Source organism: Scyliorhinus canicula, chromosome 29, assembly GCF_902713615.1.
Source record: "Scyliorhinus canicula chromosome 29, sScyCan1.1, whole genome shotgun sequence".
In the NCBI taxonomy this organism is placed as follows: Eukaryota; Metazoa; Chordata; class Chondrichthyes; order Carcharhiniformes; family Scyliorhinidae; genus Scyliorhinus; species Scyliorhinus canicula.
In genome coordinates this window covers 15232848-15250700 of record NC_052174.1, presented here as the reverse complement: position 1 = coordinate 15250700, position 17853 = coordinate 15232848, and the positions used below count along the sequence as shown (strand labels likewise).

At 50.7% G+C, this 17853-nt stretch overlaps 1 protein-coding gene across 1 annotated transcript in view; it reads left to right on the top strand.

The window, feature by feature from the left end:
* The window catches only part of dnah2 (dynein, axonemal, heavy chain 2), a 239036-nt gene that overhangs the window by 161822 nt on the left and 59361 nt on the right, over positions 1-17853 (top strand). The window contains 5 exon segments of the mRNA XM_038786796.1: positions 1408-1577; positions 2955-3071; positions 9866-10030; positions 12534-12659; positions 14027-14175. Coding sequence (XP_038642724.1) covers positions 1408-1577; positions 2955-3071; positions 9866-10030; positions 12534-12659; positions 14027-14175 — 727 coding nt within the window.

The following is a 17853-nucleotide window of genomic DNA, read 5'->3' as shown; positions in this document are numbered from 1 at the left end:
CTGATCCCTGTGGGGGTATCAGAGACTGATCCCTGTGGGGGTATCAGAGACTGATCCCTGTGGGGGTATCAGAGACTGATCCCTGTGGGGGTATCAGAGACTGATCCCTGTGGGGGTATCAGAGACTGATCCCTGTGGGGGTATCAGAGACTCACTGTCGGGGTATCAGAGACTCACTGTCGGGGTATCAGAGACTCACTGTCGGGGTATCAGAGACTGATCCCTGTCGGGGTATCAGAGACTCACTGTCGGGGTATCAGAGACTGATCCCTGTGGGGGTATCGGAGACTCGCTGTCGGGGTATCGGAGACTCGCTGTCGGGGTATCAGAGACTCACTGTCGGGGTATCAGAGACTGATCCCTGTCGGGGTATCAGAGACTCACTGTCGGGGTATCAGAGACTGATCCCTGTCGGGGTATCGGAGACTCGCTGTCGGGGTATCAGAGACTCACTGTCGGGGTATCAGAGACTCACTGTCGGGGTATCAGAGACTGATCCCTGTCGGGGTATCGGAGACTCGCTGTCGGGGTATCGGAGACTCGCTGTCGGGGTATCAGAGACTCGCTGTCGGGGTATCAGAGACTCACTGTCGGGGTATCAGAGACTCACTGTCGGGGTATCAGAGACTGATCCCTGTGGGGGTATCAGAGACTCACTGTCGGGGTATCAGAGACTCACTGTCGGGGTATCAGAGACTCACTGTCGGGGTATCAGAGACTCGCTGTCGGGGTATCAGAGACTCACTGTCGGGGTATCAGAGACTCACTGTCGGGGTATCAGAGACTCACTGTCGGGGTATCAGAGACTCACTGTCGGGGTATCAGAGACTCACTGTCGGGGTATCAGAGACTCACTGTCGGGGTATCAGAGACTGATCCCTGTCGGGGTATCAGAGACTGATCGCTGTCGGGGTATCGGAGACTCACTGTCGGGGTATCAGAGACTGATCCCTGTTGGGGTATCAGAGACTGATCCCTGTGGGGGTATCGGAGACTCACTGTCGGGGTATCGGAGTCTCGCTGTCGGGGTATAGGAGATTCGCTGTCGGGGTATCGGAGACTCGCTGTCGGGGTATCGGAGACTCGCTGTCGGGGTATCAGAGACTCGCTGTCGGGGTATCAGAGACTGATCCCTGTCGGGGTATCAGAGACTCGCTGTTGGGGTATAGGAGACTCGCTGTCGGGGTATCAGAGACTCACTGTCGGGGTATCAGAGACTCACTGTCGGGGTATCAGAGACTCACTGTCGGGGTATCAGAGACTCACTGTCGGGGTATCAGAGACTCACTGTTGGGGTATAGGAGACTGATCGCTGTTGGATTTTGATTAGATGGTGGGTTTTAGTCCTGGTTTGATGAAGGGACGTGTTTGCGTCGCTGTTTAATGAGGTGAATACATGTTTTTCAGGGGAGGGAACGTTCATTAAGCAGCTCATTAACTTCGACAAGGACAACATTTCGGATAAAGTACTGAAGAAAATCGGGACGTACTGTGCTCAACCAGACTTCCAACCAGAGATTGTGGGCCGTGTGTCTGTCGCGGCCAAGTCCCTCTGCATGTGGGTTCTGGCCATGGAGGCAAGTACACCTTCACTTACCCATTTTCCTCCTCCTTTCACACTTTCTCTTCATTCTCTATGCTTCCCCTCTCTTCCTTGCTTCCATTTGTCCCCCTTGCTCTTTTTTTCCATCAAGTTCTCAATATTTGACCCTTTTCTTAGCTTCCCTGCTCGAATCTCTCTTTCTCGGTGATCATCTCGCTCTGAACCAAATTGTGAATAAATCATAGATCCAGATGAATAAACGCCTTTAGATGAAATGTTGGACGTTCCTTGGCCTGGTGTCAATGAGGATGAGCTGTTGCTCTGATTGAGAATCCATGCTTTCATCAACAGTCACTGGTCTCCATCGATAGGAGAGCAATGCTAGAACATAGAATTTACAGTGCAGAAGGAGCCCATTCGGCCCATCCAGTCTGCACCGGCCCTTGGAAAGAGCACCCCACCTTATGCCCCACACCTCCACCCTATCCCCATAAACCAGTAACCCCACCTAACCTTTTTTGGGCATTTATCACAGCCAAGTCACCTAACCTGCACATCTTTGGACTGTGGGAGGAAACCGGAGCACCCGGAGGAAACCCACACAGACACGGGGAGAATGTGCAGACTTCACACAGACAGTGACCCAAGCCGGGAATCGAACCTGGGACTCTGGCGCTGTGAAGCAGCAGTGGTAACCACTGTGCTACCGTGCCGCCCCTAGAACATTGGAATGTATGTTTTAAAAATCTCTGACATGATATGGGCTTCGCTGCAGGCCAACATCTATTGCCCGTCCCTAACTGCTGTTGCGAAGGTGCCGCCTTCTTGAAACGCTGTACATCCACCGTACTGTTAGGGAGGGAGTTCCATGATTTTGACCCAGTGACAGCGAAGGAACGAATGGCTGATATGTTTGTAAGTCGGGGCGGTGAGTGATTTGGAGAGGAACCTCCAGGTGGTGGGGTTACCGTCTGTACGCCGGCCTGGTCCTTCTCAGAGGCAGGAGGTCACCAGCCTCTGGATTCCCAGCCTCTGACCTCCCCTGGTAGCCACAGCATTAATGCCGCTGGGTCCAGTTCAGTTTCTGTGCAATGGTAACCACTCCCAGGAGCTCGATAGTGGGGGATTCAACAAGGTAAGGCCATTGAATGTTTGAAAATCTCTTGTTGGTGATGATCATTTCCTGGCACTTGTGTGGCACAAACGTGACTTGCCATTTATACCCCCAAGCTTGCACGATGGCCGGGCCTTGCTGTATCTGGGTGAACGGACTGCTTCACCACCTGACATTGTGTAATGTAGAGCGAGCTATAAAGACCCTTTGAATGAGGTTTTCAATGTGTTTCTCCCTGGCACTGACTGGGCCTGCAGTGAATTCTTACCTGTCTCTAACTTATCACTTTCCCCACAGCTGTACGGCAGACTATACCGTGTGGTTGAGCCCAAACGGATTCGCCTCCGGGATGCCATGGCCCAGCTAGCAGAGAAGCAGGCTTCCCTCGCTGATGCACAAGCTAAGTTAAGAGAGGTGCGTGCTGCTGTGTTGTAACGTAGCTAAGTTAAGAGAGGTGTGTGCTGCCGTGTTGTATCGTGGCTAAGTTAAGAGAGGCGCGTGCTGCCGTGTTGTAATGTGGCTAAGTTAAGAGAGGTGTGTGCTGCCGTGTTGTAACGTGGCTAAGTTAAGAGAGGTGCGTGCTGCTGTGTTGTAACGTGGCTAAGTTAAGAGAGGCGCGTGCTGCCGTGTTGTAACGTGGCTAAGTTAAGAGAGGTGTGTGCTGCCGTGTTGTAATGTGGCTAAGTTAAGAGAGGTGTGTGCTGCTGTGTTATAACGTGGCTAAGTTAAGAGAGGTGTGTGCTGCCATGTTGTAACGTGGCTAAGTTAAGAGGGGTGTGTGCTGCCGTGTTGTAATGTGGCTAAGTTAAGAGAGGTGTGTGCTGCCATGTTGTAACGTGGCTAAGTTAAGAGAGGTGTGTGCTGCCGTGTTGTAACGTGGCTAAGTTAAGAGAGGCGCGTGCTGCCGTGTTGTAATGTGGCTAAGTTAAGAGAGGTGTGCGCTGCCGTGTTGTAACGTGGCTAAGTTAAGAGAGGTGTGCGCTGCCGTGTTGTAACGTAGCTAAGTTAAGAGAGGTGTGTGCTGCCGTGTTGTAACGTGGCTAAGTTAAGAGAGGTGTGTGCTGCCGTGTTGTAACGTGGCTAAGTTAAGAGAGGTGTGTGCTGCCATGTTGTAACGTGGCTAAGTTAAGAGGGGTGTGTGCTGCCGTGTTGTAATGTGGCTAAGTTAAGAGAGGTGTGTGCTGCCGTGTTGTAATGTGGCTAAGTTAAGAGAGGTGCGTGCTGCTGTGTTGTAACGTGGCTAAGTTAAGAGAGGTGTGTGCTGCCATGTTGTAATGTAGCTAAGTTAAGAGAGGTGTGTGCTGCCATGTTGTAACGTAGCTAAGTTAAGAGAGGTGTGTGCTGCCGTGTTGTAACGTGGCTAAGGTAAGAGAGGTGTGTGCTGCCATGTTGTAACGTGGCTAAGTTAAGAGAGGTGCGTGCTGCTGTGTTGTATCGTGGCTAAGTTAAGAGAGGTGTGTGCTGCTGTGTTGTAACGTAGCTAAGTTAAGAGAGGTGTGTGCTGCCGTGTTGTAACGTGGCTAAGGTAAGAGAGGTGTGTGCTGCCGTGTTGTAACGTAGCTAAGTTAAGAGATGTGTGTGCTGCCGTGTTGTAACGTGGCTAAGTTTAGAGGGTGTGCGCTGCTGTGTTGTAACGTGGCTAAGTTAAGAGAGGTGTGTGCTGCCGTGTTGTAACGTGGCTAAGTTTAGAGGGTGTGCGCTGCTGTGTTGTAACGTGGCTAAGTTAAGAGAGGTGTGTGCTGCCGTGTTGTAACGTGGCTAAGTTAATCCTCCACCTCCTATTTGCAGCTGACTGGAAGCGATAGAAAGCTCCTGGATTGCATTCCCTCAGCCCATTGTCCGCACCCTTTGCAGTGTTATTTTCTCGAGGTTAAATCCCCTTTCCAGTCAAACTGGGCAAACTTTCAACAAAACACCAGGGTTCTCCCTCAAAACTGCCAGCGCATTCTGCAGCTTGGTTCTATCCGCATTCAGGCTCTCATGCTTCAGAGCCTATTCGCCTGTGGGGGCGTCACAGCTAAGCCTCACTTCTCATCTACCGACACCGGCTTTGTCGTCGGAATGAGCGAATATTGAGTCAAGTGATTCATGTCAAAATACCCCGTGTCACCTGTCCGTAGAGTTCATTCGTATGATCAGGAAACAGTGCACAAGGTGGCCATTCTGTCCCCTGTGTGTCTCTGGCAGCTTTTTGAAAGAGCAATTCCCCTCCTCCAGCTCTTCCTCCCAGGCCCTGCTACTTTATTTTTTCCTTTTCGAGTATCCTCCCAGTTCCCTCTTTTGGAAGTTCCTGTTGAATCTGCTTCCGCCGCCCTTTCAGGCAGTGACTTCCCGATCACAACTTGCCGCGTTTAAAAAGAAACATTTTCCTCATCTCCCCCCCTTTTGCCAATGACCTTAAATCTGTGTCCCTCTGCTTAACCAACCTTCCTACCGCTGGAAACCCTTGTCCCCTTAACCACTCCATCAAAACCCTCCAAAACTTGGTACTTGTAAATTAGATCTCCCCTTAACCTTGGCCGCTGCAAGGAAAACAATCCCAATTCCTTGTGATGTTCCTCACTGTTCCACGGTGCTGGCATGGCGGCAGGTTTCAGCCTCTGACCCAGCAAGGCCACCGTGTGGTGGCCTGGTGTTCCACGGCAAGTTAGGCTAGTGAAATGGAGACACAACGTCACGCCATGCTCCTTTCCGACTGCTGGTCAGAGGGCTGTTGCAGGCTGAGGTACAGGGGCTCCAGCCATGGGGATGTAAAGTTGCGAAGTGTGTTATCCAAGGTTACAAAGTGGGACTGACCGAGTTAGACCAGACAAATTCTTCACCAAGGGATGGTTGTGAAAAATTGTTTGGTGTTGAGTAAACGACTGAGTCTTTCCACCCAAAGACTTATAGAACAGCGGACTGGATTACCGGAGAGGTATCACTAAGGGGCATTATTAGTCAGAGTCATCGATGTTTACAGCATGGAAACAGGCCCTTCAGCCCAGCTTCTCCATGCCGCCCAGTTTCTATCACTAAGCTAGTCCCACTTGCCCGCATTTGGCCCATATCCCTCTATACCCACCCTGCCCATGTAACTGTCTAACCGCTTTTTAAAGGACAAAATTGTACCCGACTCTACCACTGCCTCTGGCAGCTCGTTCCAGATGCTCACCACCCTCTGTGTGAAGAAATTTTCCCTCTGGTCTCTTTTGTATCTCTCCCCTCTCACCTTAAACCTGTGCCCTCTAGTTCTAGACTCCTCTACCTTCGGGAAAAGATGTTGATTATCTACCTTATCGATGCTCCTCATTATTTTATAGACCTCTATAAGATCACCCCTAAGGCTCCTACGCTCCAGGGAAAAAAGTCCCAGCCTATCCCAGTCTCTCCTTATAACTCAGACCATCAAGTCCTGGTAGCATCCTCGTAAATCTCTTCTGCACTCTTTCTAGTTTAACAATATCCTTCCTATAATAGGGTGACCAGAACTGAACACAATATTCCATGTGTGGTCTTACCAATGTCTTGTACAACTTCAACAAGTCGTCCCAACGCCTGTATTCAATATTCTGACCAATAAAACCCAGCCTGCTGAATGCCTTCTTCACCACCCTGTCCACCTGCGGCTCCACCTTCAAGGAGCCATGAACCTGTAGCCCTAGATCTCTTTGTTCTGTAACTCTCCCCAACTCCCTAGCGTTAACTGAGTAGGTCCTGCCCAGATTTGATCGACCAAAACGCATCACCTCACATTTATCCAAATTAAACTCCTGAAGAGATCTCGGCGATGTGTTGCGGAGGTGAGATTAATCTCTGTCAAGGAGACGGGTTCATTGGGTTAAATGGCCTTCACCCGTTGCTGACATGTAATTTGGGGTCACAGAGACAATGGGGAGCTGGGGCACGTGTTGCAAGTATGTGCCACCTCATCCGGACCTCCAGGCAGCCTCTGCCATAGCCTAAGCATCCCATCCCTGCCCGACCTGTTCCTGACGAGCATCGGGGTCCTTCCAAAAGCAAATCCACCACAAAGCTCGCTGATTCCCGATAAACCCAACCCTAACAAAGCTGTGCAATGGACAGGCACAGGAACAGTCAGCAGAGTGTTACAATCCCCGACCAGACCCCAACATTAGCTCGCAGGCTGGACAAGAACCCCAGCACCTTTCTTATTATTTGTAAAAACTGTGAGGAAAGGATATTCGCTCCAGGAGTGATCCCACGCACACAAATGGTGTATTTAAACAAACTATATTATAAACACAGTATTAAAGTACCTTAACATCAGCAAAATATAGCCTACAATTAACAGTTAAACAATGCTCAACAATAAAAAGAAACACTTATTTCCTAATGTCTCTATCTCCAATCAAGCAAAACCGATCACAGGTCAAAGACCACTTTGAAATAAAGTTAGCATACATAGGATGACTTGCCATTCTCTGGATAGAATGTTCTTTGAAAGGCTGCTTGGAGAGAGAGAGAGAGAAATCCTTTCAGTAAACAGCCCGCAGATTCCTGCCTGTCAGATCCGTGCTGAATCTGTTCAACTCACAGCTCCCAGAAAGCTAACTAAACCGGACTGACTGCTACAGACCCGGCTCCTCTCGTTACTTCCGTCATCTTCATCCCACTCATCCTATGACCTACTTAACTTTAAACGCGAGGGGCAGGATTTATCCACCAACCTGCCTCGTGTTTTTCGGTGAGGATGGGGCCTGCTAGCGGGATGTCCCACCGTTGTTAACGCAATTTCCTGTTGACTGCACCCTTCGTCGCCAGGATACTCGTGTGCCGCATGGAAACGGAATAACCCGCCGGTGTGAATAGCCGGCAAATCCCACCCAATGTCTCTTTTTTTAAAATCATAGAATCAACAGTATAGAAGGGGGCCATTCGACCCATCGAGTCTGCACTGGCCCTTGGAAAGGACACCCTACTCCAGCCCACACCTGCACCCTATCCCCGTAACCCAACTTAACCTTTTTGGACACTAATTTATCGTGGCCAATCCACCTAACCCGCACATCTTTGGACTGTGGGAGGAAACCGGAGCACCCGGAGGAAACCCCGGGGAGGCAGACACGGGGAGAAAGTGCAAACTCCACACAGACAGTGACCCAGCGGGGAATTGAACCTGGGACCCAGGCGCTGTGAAGCAACGGTGCGAACCACTGTGCTACCCGTGCAGTCCCCACAGAAAGAAGAAAATATTTTATTCAAGCATTTTTGTAGCAACAAACAAAAGCAGAAGAAAAACGTACAACATTGTAAACAACTCAATGAACGGCTTCCGCCTCCAAGCGAACCCATCGCCCGGCCCTCTCAGGACAAACGTGACCTTTTGCAGCCTCGGGGATTCCGCCAGGCCGCTCCCCCCCCCCCAACCCCGGCTTTCGGCGGCTCCGAGACCCGCCATCCTGAGCAGGATCCGTCTTCTGGGCTTTGGGGAGGAACGGGCCAAGACGTTCTCTCACCCCCCCTGGACTCCCAGGTCTTCAGACACCCCGCATATCGCTACCTCTGGACTCTGGGCCACCTTCACCTCCAGCATCTCGGACATCACGTCTGCAAACCCCTGGCAGAGTCCCGTCAGCTTCAGACATGCCCAGAACATGTGGGCATGACTCGTGGGCCTCCCCACATACTGTCCATACACGTCCTCCAACCTCCCAAAAAACTGACTCATCTGTGTTATGGTCATACGTGCTCTGCTACCTTAAACTGAATGAGGCTTAGCCTCGCACACGACGAGGACGCATTCAGCCTCCACAGGGCCTCAGCCCACATCCTGGCCTCCACCTCCCATCCCAGCTCCTCCCCCCACTTACACTTTATATCCCCCACCAGGGCCGCCTATCATTCCATCAACTCCTTGTAGACCTCGGACACCTTCCCCTTCCCCTATCTCCCTCTTCCACAGTACCTTATCCTGCTATCCCAGGGGCGGTAGCTCAGGAAAAGATGGCACCTCTCTCCTCAATGAATGGCCTGATACTGGGAAGTCCTGAGGAACAAAGGGACCTTGGATTATTTGTCTCGAGATCTCTGAAGGCAGAAGAGCAGGTTAATAGGATGGTGAAAAAGGCAAATAGGACACTCTCTTTTATCTTTTAAAAAAAATTTAGAGTACCCAATTAATTTTTTCCAATTAAGGGGCAATTTAGCATGGCCAATCCACCTACCCGGCACATCTTTGGGTTGTGGGGGTGAAACCCACACAAACACGGGGAGAATGTGCAAACTCCACACGGACAGTGACCCAGAGCCGGGATCGAACCTGGGTCCTCGGCGCCGTGAGGCAGCAGTGCTAACCACTGCCCCACCGTGCTGCCCCACTCGACTTTATCAATCGGGGCATAGATTGCAAAAGCAGTTCTGTCATGTTGAGTTGTACAGAACTTTAGTGAGGCTACAGCTGGAGCACTGGGTGCAGTTCTGGTCGCCACATTATAGGAAGGATGTGATTGGACTGGAGGCGGTGCAGAGGAGATTCACCAGGATGCTGCCTGGGATGGAACATTTCAGTTATGAAGAGAGGTTGGATAGGCTTGGGTTGTTTTCGCTGGAGCAGAGAAGACTGAGGGGCAGCCAGCTCGAGGTGGACAAGATTATGAGGGGCATGGACAGGGTGGATAGGGAGCAGCTGTTCCTTTAGTTGAAGGGTTGTTACGAGGGGGACACAAGTTCAAGGTGAGGGGCAGGAGGTTTAGGGAGGATTTGAGGAAAATCTTTTTGTAAATAAATCAAAGTTGTTTATTTTACTCAGTGTGCCCCCCCCCCCCCCCCCCCCCCCCCCCCCCCCCCCCAATATCCTTATTAAAGTCATAACATTCAAGGCTCTGGCCAAGTGCTGACAAATGGGATTAGGTGGTCAGGTGTTTTTCACATATCGGTGCAGACTCAATGGGCTGAAGGGCCCCTCATGCACTGTGTGATCCTGTGAATGTCTATACCACTTTTGTACATTCGTCACTCAAGCGTGGAAGGGGTACTGCCGAATTCAGAAGAGAGCTAGACAGATACTTGTCAAAGAAAGGGAGTGGAGTGTGTGAGAGATCCAGAGACTGACACGTGGGTCGCAGTTTTTACCTCTGGTCCTGCAATCCTATTTGTTTCAAACATGGTCATTGGTAAAATGTGCCCAAGCGTGCAGCCCTTGGTTACCGTGGGCGCGAGGCCACGGCGCCGGTCATTTTTAACGGCTTTACCGCTTCCCCTGTCAGGTAGCTGAGAAGCTGGACACTCTGAAGAGGCTATACGATGAAAAGCTGGCTCAAAAGGAAGAACTCCGCAAAAGGTCGGAAGAGATGGAGATCAAACTGGACCGTGCGGCTAAGCTGCTGTCAGGTTTAGCCGCAGAGAAAGGACGCTGGGAAGAGACGGTCAAGGTGAGGGGGAGCGTGCAGTAACCGTGCAGAGTAACCAACTGGACTCAACTTCCTTCCATCTCTCTCTCTCTATACAGGCTCTCCTTCCCTTCCTTACTTTCCATTTCTCCCTCCTTCCCGTCATTCCTTCCTTCCCTTTCCCTTTCCATTCCTTTGCTGCTTTCTTTCTCCATGGGGGGCCCATGTGGGAGGCGTCAGAGACTGCCAACACCCCGGATGGACAACCCATTGATTGGGAGAACTGTGGCCTACTGGCCTCCGCATGTTAGTGGTGAAGGAGCTCTGCAATTGGTGACGGTGCTGGGGCTTGTCTGAATGAGGTGTCAGTGTGAGATGGTGCAGTCAGTGATGCTCTTGACATGGAGGGGAGTGTGGGGGGGGGGGGGGGGGCGGGGAGAGCGGAGCCCCCCAGCAGGGCCCCCCAGCAGGGCAAACCCCAACTGCCCTATCCTGAAGCTGTTACAGCCTCTGCATTTGATGTCAATGTTTGCTTAGCGAATGTGGCTTCATTCTTCCGATTCATGCAAGGCTGCAGATTGACTGAGCGTGGCTGCCAAGAAGGAACATCCTTCTAATGGTATTGAGGGTTGCAGTCAGCTTGATGGCAAAAGGCAGCGTAGTGTTTGTCATGGCCTTAGCTCACAGGTCACACAGCTCCATGCAAGGGGTGTCACAGGTCACACAGCTCCATGCAAGGGGTGTCACAGGTCACACAGCTCCATGCAAGAGGTGTGACCTCCTGCCGTGTTGCTCCTCCAAGAACTGCCAATGTGTTAAAAACAGGGCCCAAGCTTTCTATCAGAGGGGCCAGGATTCCCCTCAGCACTTCCCTTGTAGTGATCTGCATACATGTATGTACACAAGGGGTTAATGTAAAGACATAACAGCGAAATAAGCACTAGATGGCAGCACTAGAGGTGGGTATAAAAAGACAGACACAAGCCAAGATCCGTCCCTTCGTGTGGACAGTGACTGGTGACCAGAGGTAGAGACAAACAGCTCAGAGTGTAGGTGTAGTTAATCAGAGTTAATTCTTAATCAATCTTGTTTATTTAACTTCTAGTATAAATGTTGGAGAGAGAACAAACTCACAGTTTATTTGTTTAAGTTACTCAATAAAGTATTTGCTCTAATTGGAAGACTACACATGTTAATCAACATCGAGTTAAAGGTCATCCTAGAAAGAAGCAAATGAGTAACATGTATTGCACAAAGTAATATAACACCACATTTTTTAAATAAATCTTTTTATTGGCATTTTCGACATTATATACATTCACATTTGTGTTAATTTATTGTACAGCGTAAAGAAAACAAAATAAATGGCTTTTGTCTTACGTTACTCTATTTATAGATTGCTACAGTCTAGTTCAGTGTGTTCTCTCTCCCCCCACATTCCCCCCTTTCCCTCACCCCTCCAGTCTCCCCCCCCCTCCACATTCCCCCCTTTCCCTGACTCCCCCCCTCCCCCCACCCCCCGCCCACCCTTGCTATCTTCCTTGGTCGATCTGGGGGTTGCTTCCCCTTCTCCTTGATTCCCTCCCCTTTCCTGTCGCCCCCCCCCCCTCCCCTTTCTCTTCTCCTTTCGTGGGCTTTGGCCGTGTTGGGTTTGTTTGTGGATGAGTGAGGGGGGGGGGGGGGGGGGGTTGCCCCCCCCGGGTTGTGCTTGTGCGTCCCTGGTGTTCCTCCTTGTCTTTTGTTTTTCTTTCCTCTCTAATCCTTCCGGTTCCCCCTCTACTGGCTGCTGTTGGCCTCAAACAGGGTGTGGAACAGGCCAACAAATTGCCCCCCTGCAGTAAGGAAGCCCTTCCCTGACCCTCGGGTGGCGTATTTGATCTTAGCACTCCCCTTTCTCGCTGTCTGCCCTGCAGCTTGAGCTGCGCGCGCTCTCTTCTGCTGGTCCGCTATTTCCCCCCCCCCTCCAGTGACTGGACTGCTGGATGGGGCGCCAGGGTTGAAAGTCAGACATCATGAACTCTCCGAGAGCTCGCAATATTCTACCAGCGTTAGGTACATTCCGAGATGGTGGAAATAGCACAAAATCCCTTTCAGTGTGTCACCCACGGATAATTAGAAATTGCGTCGCTTTTCACTGGTCATCCAACACCAACAGAGGGCCCCCCCCCCCCCCACCGTGCCCCAAATTCTGCTGCTGCAATGCACCCCCACTGGGGCATTGCAGTGGATGGACCACAAGCAGAAAGGAAGACCGTGCTCGATGTGTAAAAACGAAACATTTCCTCTCACTGCTCCTCAAAAGATGGTAAAAATGGGGAGTTGATGAGGCAGAAGGACAGTATTGTCCCTGCTGTGTGCAAAGTGAATTTCAAGGTGCAGAATGTCAATGCTACAAGGAGGTTGCTGAGTATAGCCAGGGTCGAAAGCTTTTTCCTGCAGTTAATGACGATAGAAGCTCTCTCTCGAATCTGTGCTACACTGGTTACTTTGCATTGTTCACCCTTGCATGGCCAGCTCCAACAGAGCTTTTTCTCTTTCCTGCCAGGGCCTGGAATCAGATATGGGTTACTTGGTTGGAGACTGCCTGCTGGCCTCTGCCTTCCTGTCTTACATGGGCCCATTCCTCTCGAATTATCGGGAGGAGATTGTGAGTGACATCTGGATGAAGGAGGTGAGTGTCAGATATCAGCTATCCTATATCATTACAGACAACCCACATCGTGTGTGTTGTATCTGCGTTTTATTGCTGACTATTATCACCAGGTTATTAGTGTACCTGTGTACAAAGGTGTACCTGTTACTGTGATATACCTGTGTACAAAGGTGTACCTGTTACTGTGATATACCTGTGTACAAAGGTGTACCTGTTACTGTGATATACCTGTGTACAAAGGTGTACCTGTTACTGTGATATACCTGTGTACAAAGGTGTACCTGTTACTGTGATATACCTGTGTACAAAGGTGTACCTGTTACTGTGATATACCTGTGTACAAAGGTGTACCTGTAACTGATATACCTGTGTACAAAGGTGTACCTGTTACTGTGACATACCCGTGTACAAAGGTGTACCTGTTACTGTGATATACCTGTGTACAAAGGTATACCTGTAACTGTGACATATCTGTGTACAAAGGTGTACCTGTTACTGTGATATACCTGTGTATAAAGGTGTACCTGTTACTGTGACATACCTGTGTACAAAGATGTACCTGTTACTGTGACATACCTGTGTACTAAGATGTACCTGTTACTGTGATATACCTGTGTACAAAGGTGTACCTGTTACTGTGATATACCTGTGTACAAAGGTGTACCTGTAACTGTGATATACCTGTGTACAAAGGTGTACCTGTGTCCTGCGGTGTACCTGTGTACAAAGGTGTACCTGTATCCTGCGGTGTACCTGTGTACAAAGGTGTACCTGTGTCCTGCGGTGTACCTGTGTACAAAGGTGTACCTGTGTCCTGCGGTGTACCTGTGTACAAAGGTGTACCTGTATCCTGCGGTGTACCTGTGTGCTGCGGTGTGTCTGTGTACTGTACCTGTGTGCTGCGGTGTGCCTGTGTCCTGAGGTGTACCTCTGTGCTGCGGTGTACCTGTGTCCTGAGGTGTACCTGTGTGCTGTACCTGTGTGCTGCGGTGTACCTGTGTACTGACGTGTACCTGTGTACCGAGGTATATATGTGCTGCCTTTGGGATTTCCAGCATCCTAACAGCTGCTCCTTGCTGCTGGTCACACAGGGGAAACCCAGACAGAGTAACAGGAGCTTCTCTGTGCACGAGGAAGTGTCGATCTTGTAACGGCTGCTGTCTCTCTGAACTAGAATGATCCAGCTAAAAGGAACTTTCTGTCCCTCCAGCTGATTGTACAGAAATCCAGAGTCCTCATGTCCTATCATCTTCTAACTCCACCTTTTCTGGGACATCCCTGCTTGGCTGAGGTTACCAAGGCCAGTGTCACTGGGAGAGATTTTGCTCACAGTTTCTTGGTGTGATTGGACTGCAGTCAAACTCACTGAATGATATTTCCCACAGATCAACACGAGGGCCGTTCCATACTCTCCTGACTTTGTGTTTGCAAACTTCCTCTCGAATCCCACCACAGTGCGAGACTGGAATATCCAGGGACTGCCAACAGATGCCTTCTCCACAGAAAATGGGGTCATCGTAACCAGAGGCAACAGGTACATTGGGGACATGTAGCAGTGGGTGTAGGGAGGAGTGTTTGATGGGGACGGTGCAGCGGGAGCTTTACTCTGTATCTAACCCCGTGCTGTCCCTGTCCTGGGAGTGTTTGATGGGGACAGTGTAGAGGGAGCTTTACTCTGCATCAATCCCCATGCTGTACATGTCCTGGAGTGTTTGATAGGGACAGTGTAGACGGAGCTTTACTCTGTATCTAACCCCGTGCTGTACCTGTCCTGGGAGAGTCTGATGGGGACAGTGTAGAGGGAGCTTTACTCTGTATCTAACCCCGTGCTGTACCTGTCCTGGGAGTGTTTGATGGGGACAGTGTAGAGGGAGCTTTACTCTGTATCTAACCCCGTGCTGTACCTGTCCTGGGAGTGTTTGATGGGGACAGTGTAGAGGGAGCTTTACTCTGCATCAATCCCCATGCTGTACATGTCCTGGGAGTGTTTGATAGGGACAGTGTAGACGGAGCTTTACTCTGTATCTAACCCCGTGCTGTACCTGTCCTGGGAGAGTCTGATGGGGACAGTGTAGAGGGAGCTTTACTCTGTATCTAACCCCGTGCTGTACCTGTCCTGGGAGTGTTTGATGGGGACAGTGTAGAGAGAGCTTTACTCTGTATCTAACCCCGTGCTGTACCTGTCCTGGGAGAGTTTGATGGGGACACTACAGGGAACTTTACTCTGTATCTAACCCCGTGCTGTACCTGTCCTGGGAGAGTTTGATGGGGACAGTGTAGAGGGAGCTTTACTCTGTATCTAACCCCGTGCTGTACCAGTCCTGGGAGTGTTTGATGGGGACAGTGTACAGGGAGCTTTACTCTGTATCTAAACCCGTGCTGTACCTGTCCTGGGAGTGTTTGATGGGGACAGTGTAGAGGGAGCTTTACTCTGTATCTAACCCCGTGCTGTACCTCTCCTGGGAGTGTTTGATGGGGACAGTGTAGAGGGAGCTTTACTCTGTATCTAACCCCGTGCTGTACCTGTCCTGGGAGTGTTTGATGGGGACAGTGTAGAGGGAGCTTTACTCTGTATCTAACCCCGTGCTGTACCTGTCCTGGGAGTGTTTGATGGGGACAGCGTAGAGGGAGCTTTACTCTGTATCTAACCCCGTGCTGTACCTGTCCTGGGAGTGTTTGATGGGGACAGTGTGAGAGGAGCTTTACTCTGTATCTAACCCCGTGCTGTACCTGTCCTGGGAGTGTTTGATGGGGACAGTGTAGTGGGAGCTTTACTCTGTATCTAACCCCGTGCTGTACCTGTCCTGGGAATGTTTGATAGGGACAGTGTAGAGGGAGCTTTACTCTGTGTCTAACCCCGTGCTGTACCTGTCCTGGGAGTGTTTGATGGGGACAGTGTAGAGGGAGCTTTACTCTGTATCTAACCCCGTGCTGTACCTGTCCTGGGAGTGTTTGATGGGGACAGTGTAGAGGGAGCTTTACTCTGTATCTAACCCCGTGCTATACCTGTCCTGGGAGTGTTTGATGGGGACAGTGTAGAGGGAGCTTTACTCTGCATCTAATCCCCATGCTGTACATGTCCTGGGAGTGTTTGATAGGGACAGTGTAGACGGAGCTTTACTCTGTATCTAACCCCGTGCTGTACCTGTCCTGGGAGAGTTTGATGGGGACAGTGTAGAGAGAGCTTTACTCTGTATCTAACCCCGTGCTGTACCTGTCCTGGGAGTGTTTGATGGGGACAGTGTAGAGGGAGCTTTACTCTGTATCTAACCCCGTGCTGTACCTGTCCTGGGAGTGTTTGATGGGGACAGTGTAGAGGGAGCTTTACTCTGCATCAATCCCCATGCTGTACATGTCCTGGGAGTGTTTGATGGGGACACTAGAGGGAACTTTACTCTGTACCTAACCCCGTGCTGTACCTGTCCTGGGAGAGTTTGATGGGGACAGTGTAGAGGGAGCTTTACTCTGTATCTAACCCCGTGCTGTACCTGTCCTGGGAGTGTTTGATGGGGACAGTGTAGAGGGAGCTTTACTCTGTATCTAACCCCGTACTGTACCTGTCCTGGGAGTGTTGATGTGTCAGTGTAGAGGGAGCTTTACTCTGTATCTAACCCAGTACTGTACCCGTCCTGGGAGTGTTTGATGGGGACAGTGTAGAGGGAGCTTTACTCTGTATCTAACCCCGTGCTGTCCCTGTCCTGGGAGTGTTTGATGGGGACAGTGTAGAGGGAGCTTTACTCTGTATCTAACCCCAGGCTGTACCTGTCCTGGGAGTGTTTGATGGGGACAGTGTAGAGGGAGCTTTACTCTGTATCTAACCCCGTGCTGTACCTGTCCTGGGAGTGTTTGATGGGGACAGTGTAGAGGGAGCTTTACTCTGTATCTAACCCCGTGCTGTACCTCTCCTGGGAGTGTTTGATGGGGACAGTGTAGAGGGAGCTTTACTCTGTATCTACCCCGTGCTGTACCTGTCCTGGGAGTGTTTGATGGGGACAGTGTAGAGGAGCTTTAGTCTGTATCTAACCCCGTGCTGTACCTGTCCTGGGAGTGTTTGATGGGGACAGTGTAGAGGGAGCTTTACTCTGCATCAATCCCCATGCTGTACATGTCCTGGGAGTGTTTGATGGGGACACTAGAGGGAATTTTACTCTGTACCTAACCCCGTGCTGTACCTGTCCTGGGAGAGTTTGATGGGGACAGTGTAGAGGGAGCTTTACTCTGTATCTAACCCCGTGCTGTACCTGTCCTGGGAGTGTTTGATGGGGACAGTGTAGAGGGAGCTTTACTCTGTATCTAACCCCGTGCTGTACCTGTCCTGGGAGTGTTGATGTGTCAGTGTAGAGGGAGCTTTACTCTGTATCTAACCCAGTACTGTACCCGTCCTGGGAGTGTTTGATGGGGACAGTGTAGAGGGAGCTTTACTCTGTATCTAACCCCGTGCTGTCCCTGTCCTGGGAGTGTTTGATGGGGACAGTGTAGAGGGAGCTTTACTCTGTATCTAACCCCAGGCTGTACCTGTCCTGGGAGTGTTTGATGGGGACAGTGTAGAGGGAGCTTTACTCTGTATCTAACCCCGTGCTGTACCTGTCCTGGGAGTGTTTGATGGGGACAGTGTAGAGGGAGCTTTACTCTGTATCTAACCCCGTGCTGTACCTCTCCTGGGAGTGTTTGATGGGGACAGTGTAGAGGGAGCTTTACTCTGTATCTTACCCCGTGCTGTACCTGTCCTGGGAGTGTTTGATGGGGACAGCGTAGAGGGAGCTTTACTCTGTATCTAACCCCGTGCTGTACCTGTCCTGGGAGTGTTTGATGGGGACAGTGTAGAGGGAGATTTACTCTACCTAACCCCGTGCTGTACCTGTCCTGGGAGTGTTTGATGGGGACAGTGTAGTGGGAGCTTTACTCTGTATCTAACCCCGTGCTGTACCTGTCCTGGGAATGTTTGATGGGGACAGTGTAGAGGGAGCTTTACTCTGTGTCTAACCCCGTGCTGTACCTGTCCTGGGAGTGTTTGATGGGGACAGTGTAGAGGGAGCTTTACTCTGTATCTAACCCCGTGCTGTACCTGTCCTGGGAGTGTTTGATGGGGACAGTGTAGAGGGAGCTTTACTCTGTATCTAACCCCGTGCTGTACCTGTCCTGGGAGTGTTTGATGGGTCAGTGTAGAGGGAGCTTTACTCTGTATCTAACCCCGTGCTGTACCTGTCCTGGG